Below are 12906 nucleotides of genomic sequence, written 5' to 3'. Positions count from 1 at the left end.
TTATTTATGTATGTTATTGCAAATCATGTCCTTTGTCTTCTTCAATAATTACATTAATCATATCTAATGTTCACAAATCCTAAGACCACCCGTAGTGGGGCGTGATTTTAAAAAAAAATTGAAAAAAAAACGCCCCAAAACGCCCCTCCCCCCACTACACCCAGCGTTAGCCGACGTTATTTTTCAAAAAAAAAAAAAAAAGCATGTGGGCGTTTTAATTAAAACGCTGAAGTTGTTGGGCTATGCCTGAGATCACGTGCATGTGGCCAATGAGATTTCTTCAATGTTTGACTAGTATCTAACAAGTTTTGAAAATGATACCCACATGGTCATTTTGGCCCAATCACTTTTGAGCTACCCATCACTTTTGACAACTTTATTTAAAACTTTTTTTTTTTGCATTAAAAATAATATGGGCGTTATTGGGATAATGCCCCAGTACACCACTTTATGCTATTGGGATAACACGTGTCGAATAATGCCCCATGATGAAGACATTATAACAATTTACCACTACACATGGTCTAACATGTTATATTCTTTAACACAAACCCAGTTAATTTAATTAATGTCCTTTGACCTACCCAACTCATTCTCCCCCATTTAAAACCCTCAAATAACCCTAATCTCCCCCTCATTCCAAAACACCCCACACCTGCAAATCATAAAACTACGACTTGAATTGGGGAGGGTCCGGTGAGAGAGTAAGAAATGCATACATACAGCTTGAATTGGTAAGATAGACCCCGAACGGAACAACCAAGCCTACACGCGCATAAACTCCATGGCAGAACCATCTCGCAAGAAGCGGAAGTTAGGCATACAGACTCAGCCCATAACTGCAAATCTGACACATACTTCCAAGCGTGACCGCAGACATGAAAATCGAAGATGGGTTTTTTCTAACTCTGATCACAGAGGTAACTCTTATCAGTTATCTGTCTATCTTTATGAATGCATTAATTAATTAATATATGTAATGGTGTTGCAGATAAGTTTGTATTTGTATCCTACAATATACTGGGTGTTGAAAATGCTTCAAACCATCAGGATTTGTACTTTGATGTCATCCCTAAATATATGAAGTGGGAATATAGAAGAAGGGTTATACGCAGAGAGATTCGTCGCTATAGTCCTAGCATCTTGTGTTTTCAGGCAAGTCTCCAACCTTCATTTTGCTTAACATAAGTATTATTATTATTTAATCCCATAGAATAGAAGAATTCCCTAAAGTTGTGAGAGGGAAGCCTTTACCTTTTCAGGAGTGACCTTTACATTATTCATTCATTTTGACATCTTTTTCTTCTTCTTATTGTTAAGTAAGGATGATATAATGAAAACTCCAGGGATAAAAAATTTTACACCTACAGAGGGTGTTTGGGTTAGGTTATTTTGGAACTTATAAAAGTTAATAAGTCATTTTGATAGGGTTTGGTTTGGATAATGGGTTGAGAAGGAGTTTTTATGGTTTGAAAAGGAGAAAATGAGAGGTTAGGATTTGTGACTTATGACTTATAATAAGTCATAAGTTAAAAGCAATCCCAAACACCCCCTTAGATCATAACCTTCTTTGATGATTTTACCAGCTTAAGTTGATTCTGCGTGCAACTCTCTATTAGTTATATCCAAAGGCGACGTTTTGTTCTTTTCTTTCCGTATTATATTTGTTGAGCAACATATGGAACTGGCATTCATCCGTCGTGCTTCTTTATTTAAACAACTCTTGTATATTCGCTTGAGACGTTAGGCCGCTTTAGGTTCAACTTGTTTGGTTGTACGTAGAGATTCACAAATAGGGTAGCTCATGCCTTTAAATTATGTGTCTGTTCCTTTCCATGTCCTGTTTTTCGAGTGTTTATGTTGAAAATGTTTCCTAGAATCAACTTACATGTTTTGATTAACATCGGGCGCCTCGCGTGTGTGAGGCCAGCGCTTCACCTCGGCACCAGAAACGCTTTCTAAAACCGAGCTTTCAATTATGTGCTCCTCAATAAGATTTCATATCTCATATTTAGTTACATCTTTTCTCTTTGCACCAAGTAATTCATATGGTTATTATTTTGGCTACCTTGCAGGAGGTTGATCGGTTCGATGACTTGAGTAAAATGCTATACAACGATGGATTTAGCGGAGTTTACCAGGTTTAAATCCAATTCCCTGCATCTTTTGTTTTTGTGCGGCTGTTGTTTAGAGTCTCATTTTCCTGCTAGGCTCGTACTGGGGAAGCACGTGATGGATGTGCTATTTTTTGGAAGGATGAATTGTAAGCATTTTTTCTTTCTTGGGAAATGAAACATCAGTATGTATTTATGTATGGATTTATTTATTGTTATCAGATTTTCTCTTGTGCATGAGGACAACATTGAGTTCAAGCGGTTTGGCCTTCGTGACAATGTTGCTCAGTTTTGTGTTCTTAAGGTATATATAAAAATTCTGTTTGGGTTAGAGGCGATAATCACAAAGTAATAAAATCTTTGTATTGTGATTCTAATTAAAATTAAAAATGTAAGTAATCAAATTTGTATGTGAGCATTTGCTTATATAACGCGTGGGTGCTCCAGATTTATTCTAATTATATTATTTCTTCCACCAATACCTGTTGACCTTCTGCCCTGCAAAACACACAGATGAATGGGAACCAGAAACAAATTGACGACACTGAAAATTTGAAGTAAGTTTGTTGGACACACTTGTTCTTTTTCTTTGTGTCGTGCTTATTATTATTATCATTGTGTGAATCCTAATCCTGTAACTCAAGGCACATAAGCCTAGCAAAATGCGTGGTTGGGTACAAAACTTGTTTGGGTTGAAACTGGTCGTTTTAGATAAAATCATTGGCGGCGGGTGGTGTCGAGCTATTTTAAGCTAGCTAGTTTAATAGAAATGACCCGGTTGTATAAATTGAAATACCAAAATCAACCCATTTAGCCAACGAAAGCAATCTATTAATGGGTCAGGTGTAATCACACATACAGAACGGATGGGGGAATGGCTCCAGGCGAAATACAACTTCATTAAATCATGCTAGTATTTCTTTGAACTTGAAAGTCCAGCAAGATAATTGTTTTACATATAATATTTGTAGGGCTCGAAGCATATTGGTTGGAAATGTACATGTGCTTTTCAATCCTAGTCGTGGAGACATTAAGCTTGGTCAGGTATAGTTTATCTGATTGCAATAGTTATTATTGCTGCTTTGTTTATTAGTGATATCTGTGTTGCAGATTCGGTTATTTCTTGACAAAGCTCATACACTTTCACAGACATGGGGCAATATACCTGTTATACTTGGTGGGGATTTAAATAGTATGCCTCAGGTACCTTTCCTTTGCTCCCTTTGGATTACATTTTATTTTATTTTTGTTTCTTTACTCACTCTTCTTATTTTTTTTTTTTTTCAGAGTGCAATTTATCAGTTCATAGCTTCGTCTGAGGTGATTTTTACTTTCATAATAGTTTCCTTTTTCTTTAGAATGTGACATGTGATATTATTTCTTTTGCAGTTAAACATCCAAAATCATGAGTGATATTATTTCTTTTGCAGTTAAACATCCAAAATCATGAACGCAAAAGAATATCTGGACAGATTTGTCCACTGGATTACCCTAGATTTGGATCTCAGTGTTCTAGGTCCGCAATACTTTTATTCATGGAATGTAGATATCTTAACATTTAGATTGTAGATTGAATTCGTTTGTAATGTTACATGAATTTCTTAAACATTTAGATTTTAGAGTGATATGTGTTTCTTTTGGTATCGATAGGTGGAGCAAAGAAGAACTGAAGCTAGCAACAGGATCTGAAGAGTCAACCTACCTTAGGCACAACTTAAAACTAAATAGTGCATATTATGGTGTTCCAGTAAGCTTAGATTTTAAAATTGTATTTTGTTTCTCAAAGGCATTTGTGTTTTGAAATACACAACAATAAAAACACATAATCAGCTTTAATAAAACATAATATTAAACGCGGGTATATAAGTAAGTAAACTCGAGTGCTCTGTATAAATTAATCTGATAATGGTTTTAATTTGTTCAGGCTAGCCGTTTGACTAGAGATTGTCATGGGGAACCCTTAGCGACATCCTTCCACTCAAAATTTATGGGCACTGTTGATTACATATGGTATGTCAGTGTGTGTGTGTGTGGTGGGGGTCATATTATCTACATTATATATCAGCGTATGTGTTAAAAAAACCATGATCTCATAGGCATACTGATGACCTTGTTCCTGTAAAAGTCCTTGAAACATTACCAATTGAAATATTGAAGAAAACAAGAGGGCTTCCGAGTAAGGTACGGCAACTACACACCAGCTAATTAGGGCATCCTTATATTATGTCATGAATGTATCTTTTCATTTTTGTGATTCCCATGATACTCGTGTCTCCTGATGTGCTTATTCTTGCAGATGTGGGGAAGCGATCATCTTGCTCTTGTGTGTGAACTGGCCTTTGTTGATGATGATTTGAGGTAGTTGATTAATAAGCTTGAATATATATATATATATATATATATATATATATATATATATATATATATATTCTGTTGTATTTGTTTTATTATGTTGCCACCACTTCTAATTTGAAGAAAAAGATGGCACTCAAAAGCTGCATTTTCATTTTTCAGCACATGTATCATTCAAATGACAGTTTTAAAAGGCATTTAGGTGTTTGCTCCGAAAAAACCTATGGCAAGAAAGTAAGCCTAGAAAAACAGTCCCTGGTTAAATGTTTCTTTTTTTTTTTTTGAGTAAAATGGGTTGGGTCAAAATGGACCGTTCTAAACAAAAACTATAAATTTGGTCCGGGTAAAAACAGGTTAGGACCAAAATGATCCCGGTTAGTGGCGAGAATGGTGGCAATGTAGTTTACGCTAGTGGGGTCGGAGCAACGTCGATGTTAGCTAGGGCCATCCGAACCGCTCGCTGCTCGTTTGGAAATTGATCGTTCAATTTGAGGCTTGATTGTAAACGAGCTGCTCTCCTCAGTTTGTAAACGAGACGCTCGGTTCGGTTTTTAAACGAGCCAAGCATGAGCAAAGGTCTCGAATTATTATTGTTAATTAGTATATATACATATACACATACATATATAAACATGTATATATATACACACGCACACCCCCTATATACACACATACATATATACATAAATATTAATTAGATTTATAGTTTTGTATATACCGTTGTATTAGATTTTGGTCAGCTATATACAAATTTGCAACTATATCTATACGTGCTAGCACAATCATTCCAATAAAAAATTAACACCAAATCTAAAACTTAAACCCTAAACCGCTAAAGGCAGTCTCCCCATCGCCTCAATGTCTCATACTATCCTAAGTCGATCGTCTCCTGCTCTCAACGTCATTGTTCGTGCAATAGGATCATTGCCTCATCGGCCATAACATTGTTATTCATAAGAAAAATATCATGCCATGAAATGTGCCTGTTTTAAAAGATATAAAAACTTGAGACCTAACATTGTCATTATCTCTCTTCGCAAATTTAAATCGGGCGACACAGTTGTCAAAATTGCTCGAAGTTCGCTCGGAATATTCACTGCTTGGAAAATGCTCATTTGATTTGAGGTTCGATTTTAAATGACCTGCTCCGCTCGGTTCGGTTTGTAAACGAGCTAAGCACGAGCAAAGGTCTGCTCGGTTCGGCTCAGCTCGTGAACAGCCGCAGAGGGCAGAGGTGTATGTGGCATTGTGGTGGTAAAGACGTGGGTGGTGGTTTTAGTGCTGAAGCGGAGGCGGGCATTGGTGGATTTGGCATGAAGCAGTGGTGGGGATGTTGGTGTTTTTGGCGGGAAATAATGGTGACGACATGGGCAACGATACGGCGGTGGGTGGTGTTGTAGGTTGGTTGTTTGTTTGTAAATGAAGCTTGGGGCGGCAACTGGGGATGGTGGAAGTGGAGGGGGGTACTTGTTGTCGCAAAGGTAGTGGAGGTGATTACGTTGGTTGTCATATTCTCCCCTATTTTCGTCCTCAAAATTTGAAGTGTGTTTAGTATCTAGTGTGTAAAAACTTAGCATATAATCATCAAATAAGCACATAATTCACCTGACATGCATGAATAGTGTCCATACGTTGTCTTATTGCTGCACTTAATGATCCAAATAATAAATTTAAACTACTACAACTTCTATTGGGTTGGCTGGTTGGTTATGGTTGCTCCTGCAGTATGATTTGGCAGGATTCTCATGCACTGCAATCTACTATCACGTTGTACTTTGCCTTTTATGGTCACCCTAGTGGCATCCAACCATGAGCTTCTAGTAGGGATGGCAATCAAACCCGAACCCGTTGGGTAAACTCGAAACCCGACACATTTGGGACGGGTTTGAGGTCGGTTAATCGGGTTTGGGAATAGTTTTTATTTTTTTCGCGGGTTTGGGACAAACTTATATAACCGGGTTTGGGTTTGGGATTACCTAAACCCGTCCTAAACCTGACCCATTGCCATCCCTAGTGCCTTCTAGTTAGGAGACTAGAATGTTCACCTATACCTAATCACTTATGGAGTATGTCAATCCATATGGGTCTAAACCAATCAAAGTCCTTAAAGTTGCAAGGATAAAAACTATACTAGCACAAATATCAAATAACATGCATGAATATGATACCGGCAACAAGGCGTAAACACGGGAATCGATGATCGTATATTATAACACATTAATACAAGAAAAATACTAAAAATGCATTTATTCAAAATATGTCAGTATGCGTTCGACACAAAGGTCTACATGTAAACAAACGACCACATAAGTCTTGATGCAAGTCTCTAAACAAGTCCAAGTCCATTGCTAACTCACTTGCTATCACCTGAAAACATGGTTGTTGACGAGCACACAAGTTTGAAGATTCAATAAAGTAATCATATGATAAAAGACATGGCATCCATCATGATGTTTGCTTGAATGTAATATATGTAATATAAGTGAAGTGATGCACCGGATGATAAAGGTCCCCAAACCAAGCCTACTGACTAATGTTTGCTCTGGTTAATATCAATCGTGGAACATTAGAATGAATGCTAACGTTGGAAATATTCATTTAAGTGCCTGCCTATGGCATTCGTGTACTTTAGCTAGCAGTATTGTTCTCTCCAAGAGTTAAATGGTTGTGAATGAACGCATGGACTTAAGGTGTGATATAGAATGATACCTCATGAATTCATAATAAATGATATTCATATAACGTGCACGCATAACAAGCAATGAAAATCCCATGTTTAAATAAGATAGTTAGGTTTAGCATGTTTCTCCCCCAGTTAAAACAGTAAAACAAGAAACTGGGGTTGCGAAACTCCCGTGATACGAGTAATGTCTGCACCAAGATGGTAGAGTTATAAATCGTTCATTTTTTTTTATAATTGGCTTCCATAATAAAAGAAGTGGAAAACTATGCATGGAGTATGCCCATGCAGCCTCAACCAGCCTTGAACAAGAAAAAAAAAAAGACAGTTTGAAGAGGGGAAACTGTGCACAACCATTCTTTTCTTTACCAAGTCACATAAAAGACAATTAGAAAAGACGCACACCCATGTGTTTGCATTTTGGTTTTATGGTGGTTTGATCACGTGGTTTCCAAAAACTCTCATCAAAATCAGGTTCTAAAACATGATTCATGGTTTTTTTTTTTTTTTTTTTTTTTTTTTTTTTTTTTTTTAAGTTTATTAATCATCCATTATGATTCTACACGATTTGATGATCAAGAGTTTCAAGAAAAAGACCATTTGATCTTGTTTTCACATATGAAAAAATTAAGACACTAAATCAAGGCTTGATCCATAATATGATTTTATCGAACAAACCATATAACACAACCTTTCTTCAAGGTATGACAATTTTCAACTCAATATAGCTAAAAATAAGAACTTTATTGCATATGCATTTCAAATTACCTATACAATTGGGTTTTAATTGTGACAATATTTTTTCTCAGATCATATTTGTGACCATGATGGAAATAATTTGGGGCTTTTTGCCTAAATTGATTACTTATACTATTTTCTACATAAAAATCAAAATATCAGTTTCAAGAATCAGAACTGATTCAAATTCTCCCGAAATGTTTATTTTCATGGAAAATCATTCCAAACCAAATTTCATAATATTTGGATATTGTTTGATATTTATTTCGTTTTTGTGACCTTAAATAGCAAGAAAAATAGAAAACATACTTTCTGATGTCCAAATGACTGAGAAAAATTTCACACGAGTCTTATTCTGGCTTAAAAGTGATACGGCATAGGAGTCTTATTTTGGCTTTAAAAGTGATACGGTAAAAAAATTAATATTGTTTCAAGTCACATTGGTATTTAATCCGGATTTATGGTGTAACTTAAGTTAATATATGTGTTGAGATACAAAGTTAGTGAATTATGGTAATGATTTGGTATTATTTTGACTTTTTGCTATATTTTAAGCATAATTGTCACACCCCCAAAATATCACAAGCGGAAACCCCCGCGAGGTGTGTGACGTACCAGGATCTAGCCACCAATCATATTGAACTCATAGATATATTTAAATAGAACTTTCATTTATTAACATTAAGTATTACAACATTACAAATAAATTACAGTGTACAGCGGAAGCATAATTCATTCGTTAAGTGTTTATAAACCACATGTAAAATCCATTAGTCTTGTGTTGCGATTCCATGTATCTCGACCCATGACCACTCCAGCCTCCCAGACAGCAAGTTCCAACAATATGCACCTAAAGGCCTGCAAGGCATATAACAACGAGTCAACAACAAAGTTGAGCGAGTTCACAGTTGGTTGTTTAGTTTTATAAGTTTGTTTTGAAAACCATAAGTTGTTTCGTAAACTACGAGTTAACCAGTATCTTTGTTTCCCAAACCATATCCATGATCAGTGGGGGCTTCCCCATGTGAACCACTAGACCGTTACCATATCGACAACTGACGAAAGTAAGTTGTGCCCTAAGTCAATGTCTATCATCATTGACTGAGTGCCCAGATCCATTAGTACACGCCCGTCCTACCGGCACGGTGTGAGGCTTGTCAACCCTAATAGCGCTATTAATTAATGACCCGCTCGCCATTGGCTCGGCGATTAAGTCGATATAAAAATGAGGGACTTATGATAGAGTTTTGTCTAGTACGTTTAAGGTTGTTGTCCTACCTAAGGAGGACGAACGTACGTATTCTACCCAAGGAGAATACGCATGATTAACATTGGCATCCTACCCATGGAGGATGGAGGTACATATCCTACCCAAGGAGGATATGTAGGTTCCGTTTTAATCCTTTAACCCATTCCCAACCACCGGGAATCCCATGCCTTAGAAAGTGTGTGAACTCACCTCGGTTTGCTCGGTATGCTTAATTACTTGGCCGCAATTAGTTCAATCAAAGCCTATAGTTTGCATGTATACCCAATCAGTTTGCAGTTACCAGTTTCACGTATATTATACAGTCACATTATGAATTTAAATATCACAATAGTTATACAGATTCATGCAAACCATGCTTCCTAGTTCATGACAACACATAACAATCACTAATAGTAGATGACAAAAAGGATCATGCATGTAGTGTACCTAAACATTTACCTACTGTTCCCTATAGGATTCATGACGAAAACTTGAGGTTTTCGTCGACACAGGGTCACGACGAAAAAGGGCCACGACGAACATTGATTTCGTCGACCAAGATTTCGTCGGCACCAGGTTTTCGTCGGGGTAGTGATTTCGTTGGGACAGGGTTTTCATCATCAACAGTTTCGCATACACAAACACAGAAAACCCTAATCATCAACATCATCCGTTTCACCCAAACCAATCGATCATACGGTTATTTCCCAGTTACAGTAACCATCTATTGTTATTTAACGGTATTCTGATAATTTCAGAGTATTCAACATATCATTCATTTAATAACCCAAATATTTCTAGCTCATACAATCATGTTTACACCAAATCATAGCCCCACATATAACATCATCGCAACATCAGTAAGTGTTTAAATAAGAATCAATCATTACACAATTTTGTCACCCTTTTATTTTTGTAACCCTTGGCACATATTCTACCCTAATCATCCTGAACACATTTTGTTTCATATCATTCAAGTATCATGAAGAACACCATTATTTCCACTAATCTCAGTACCTATAGTTCACACAAGAAATCAGGGTTTAATATCATTAACATGCACGTCATAACAGGATCATCATCCTAACAATCTACTGTATTCCAGAAGCATAGTTATCATAAGTTACATATAGCCACTATGTGTTAATCATGCACACAAGTACAAATACATATCAACAAGATCAACGAGTAACAATTTAGCATAAACACAAATCACTAACCACAAGTTCTGATCTTATAGCCGACTGCTTCGAAGAGGGGGGGGGGGTTCACTTCTGCCGACGCACACTAGAGGGGTTTAGGGTTTGGTTTGTTATGTTAAGATAATGAGAATAAAGGAAGGTTACGTACACAATAGTTATAAAGCCAAAAGACCACACAAGTGGGCCAGCAGAATGGTCTTGGGCCAAAGCCCATTTGTCACACCCCCAAAATACCACATGCGGAATTACCGCAGGGCGTGTGACGTACCAGGATCGAAGCCACCAATCACATTGAGCTTCACATAATATAATTAAATAAAACTTTCATTTATTGACCTTAAGTGTTACAATGTCGAAAACAATTCACATTATACAACGGAAGCATAATTCATTCGTTAAGTATTTATAAACCATATGTAAAAGCCATTTGTCTTGTGTTGTGTTTCCATGTATCTCGACCCATGACCACTCCAGCTTCCCAGATAGCAAGTTCCAACAATATACACCTAGAGGCCTGCAAGGCATGTAACAACGAATCACAACAAAGTTGAGCGAGTTCACAGTTGGGTGTTCGTTTTAAGTTATTTCCGAAATCATAGTTTGTCCTTAGCTGGCTTACTTGCCGTCGGGGTTACCCCATAGTTGAAAATATGATTAACCAGTTCCTTCTTTCCCAAACCATAACCAGTATCTTTATTTCCCAATCCATATCCATAAACAGTGGGGGCTTCCCCATGTGAACCACTAGACCCGTTTACCATATCGACCACTGACTAAAGTAAGTTGGTGCCCTGACGTCAATGTCTATCATCATTGACTAGTGCCCAGATCCATTAGTTCACACCCATCCTCTGCGGCACGGTGTGAGGCTTGTCAAACCTAAATAGCGCTATCTAACTAATGACCCGCTCGCTATTGGCCCGGCGATTAAGTCGATATAAAAGGAGGGACTTCATGATAGAGAGTTTTGGTCTAGTATCCGTGTTGTCACCCTTCAGTAAAGAGGGTGTGTACGTAATCCCTAAACCAGGAGATTACGCAGGTTCCGATTATATTCTTATCACGTGTTGTCACCCTTCAATAAAGAGGGTGTGTACATGTCCCAAACCAGGAGATCACGTAGTTTCAGTTTAAATCCTTTACCCATTCCCAACCCTTGGGAATCCCATGCCTTGTGGAAAGTGTGAACTCACCTTGGCTTGCTCGGTATGACTAGTTACTTGTTCCATAATAATCAACCAATTCCTAATGTGGTTACCAACAACAGTCAGTTTCCGTATACACATAAATCACATATTCTTTGTACATATTCCACAAGTAGTAAACAAGTATGGCACATATCATCAGTTCGGTTTACAGTCAAGTAATTAGGCAAGTTCACATAATATATACAACAAACAATTGGGTTATAAGTAATTTCATATGACAAGCATACTAGACTAACAATAACCAGGCGGTCCAAAGTAATATGTGGACAAGTGTAAATCATGCGGCCCGCTAATGTGGTCCAATCCAACGAAGCGTACTACCAATGTGTTTACCCAACCCATCTACATGCGGCCCAAATGACTTTACCCAAAGCTAGCTGAATATGAATTGACTGGATCAAGATAATGGCCGACATACTAGTTATTATCACATGCGAGCCTCACACCTATGTCATGAATTGTCATGCTAAAGGACAAAGCACTTGACAATAAATGAAATCTGTTGATTCTTATAATCTTGGCCGACAACTATTTTCATAACATCATCTTATTGGGCCACTCATTATGTTGTCACATGGGCCGATAATTGCCTTCACGTGCAATACATTCCCAATATTTATTAACATGCACATAAACACAATCCACTGTTCTATCCATGAGTCATTATATAATCAAATATTCACATCCAACACATGATAAGCTATATTAATTAATCTCCATTCAGATTCTGCAATTAAACCATCTATCATTCTAATCACTGTTTTCATGCAACAAATCATCATAAACTCAGCTATATCATATAAAGATAAGGTTAACACGTTCAGATCGGGTCACATGTAATCATCGATTTATCATCATCTTGTAAAGTCTTAATTAACAGTTAGCATGTAAACGAATCATTCATGTCCAAATAGTTTGCAAACAGTATCCTAACTCATATCTAAATTCTACGCATGCACCTGCATAATCAGAAACAATCAAAAGAAGTCATAATAACATACTAACCAATAACTAGGCTAAGGGAGAAGGAGAGATCTTCGAATGATGATGATCTGGGAATCGCCGTCGTTCTCAAGGTGGGGGGGGGGTTTAGGGTTTTGCAACACTTGTGTATAGCATAACAAAATTCCACGCACCACAATTTGGTAAAGGGGAAAGGAAATCAGGCTCGGTTTGGGCCTCATAGTCACTTGGGCCGAGAATCAAAAGACATGACCATTGGGCCGAAAACAAGAGAGGCCCAGGTGCGACTGTGAGGATGTGCGACTCGGTAAAGTGCGAAATTTTATTTTCTTAATAATCAATCCATATAATAACCAAACAAGTTCACATAATGCACATAATCACGATGTATGTCAATGAA

General features: G+C 37.2%; 1 protein-coding gene and 1 long non-coding RNA gene across 3 annotated transcripts; one reads left to right on the top strand and one right to left on the bottom strand.

Moving 5' to 3' along the window:
* The first annotated feature begins 591 nt into the window (after window positions 1-591).
* On the top strand, window positions 592-5181 carry LOC110877975 (carbon catabolite repressor protein 4 homolog 5). Of its 2 annotated transcripts, XM_022126219.2 has the most exons (16): window positions 592-920; window positions 992-1155; window positions 2076-2141; window positions 2211-2263; window positions 2337-2418; window positions 2628-2671; window positions 3086-3158; window positions 3225-3317; window positions 3402-3434; window positions 3545-3630; window positions 3765-3861; window positions 4039-4124; window positions 4211-4295; window positions 4411-4472; window positions 4629-4700; window positions 4820-5181. In XM_022126219.2, exons 1-15 carry the CDS (start codon window positions 785-787, stop codon window positions 4666-4668), a joined length of 1200 nt encoding a protein of 399 aa, XP_021981911.1. In that variant the 5' UTR covers window positions 592-784; the 3' UTR covers window positions 4669-4700; window positions 4820-5181. The 2 variants fall into 2 exon arrangements, with proteins under 2 accessions (XP_021981911.1, XP_035831656.1); XM_035975763.1 differs by lacking the exon at window positions 4629-4700.
* Window positions 5182-8713: 3532 nt separating this feature from the next.
* LOC110874437 lies at window positions 8714-10440 on the bottom strand. The gene is made up of 3 exons (XR_002555948.2): window positions 10354-10440; window positions 9344-9396; window positions 8714-8742 (listed from the first exon to the last, which is right to left on the bottom strand). It is a non-coding gene; the product is annotated as an uncharacterized LOC110874437 (long non-coding RNA).
* Window positions 10441-12906: the final 2466 nt, after the last annotated feature.

The sequence above is a fragment of the Helianthus annuus genome, chromosome 8, assembly GCF_002127325.2.
Source record: "Helianthus annuus cultivar XRQ/B chromosome 8, HanXRQr2.0-SUNRISE, whole genome shotgun sequence".
NCBI classification, from domain to species: Eukaryota; Viridiplantae; Streptophyta; class Magnoliopsida; order Asterales; family Asteraceae; genus Helianthus; species Helianthus annuus.
The sequence above is the reverse complement of the archived record's forward strand: the minus strand, read 5'-3'. Positions and strand labels throughout refer to the sequence as shown.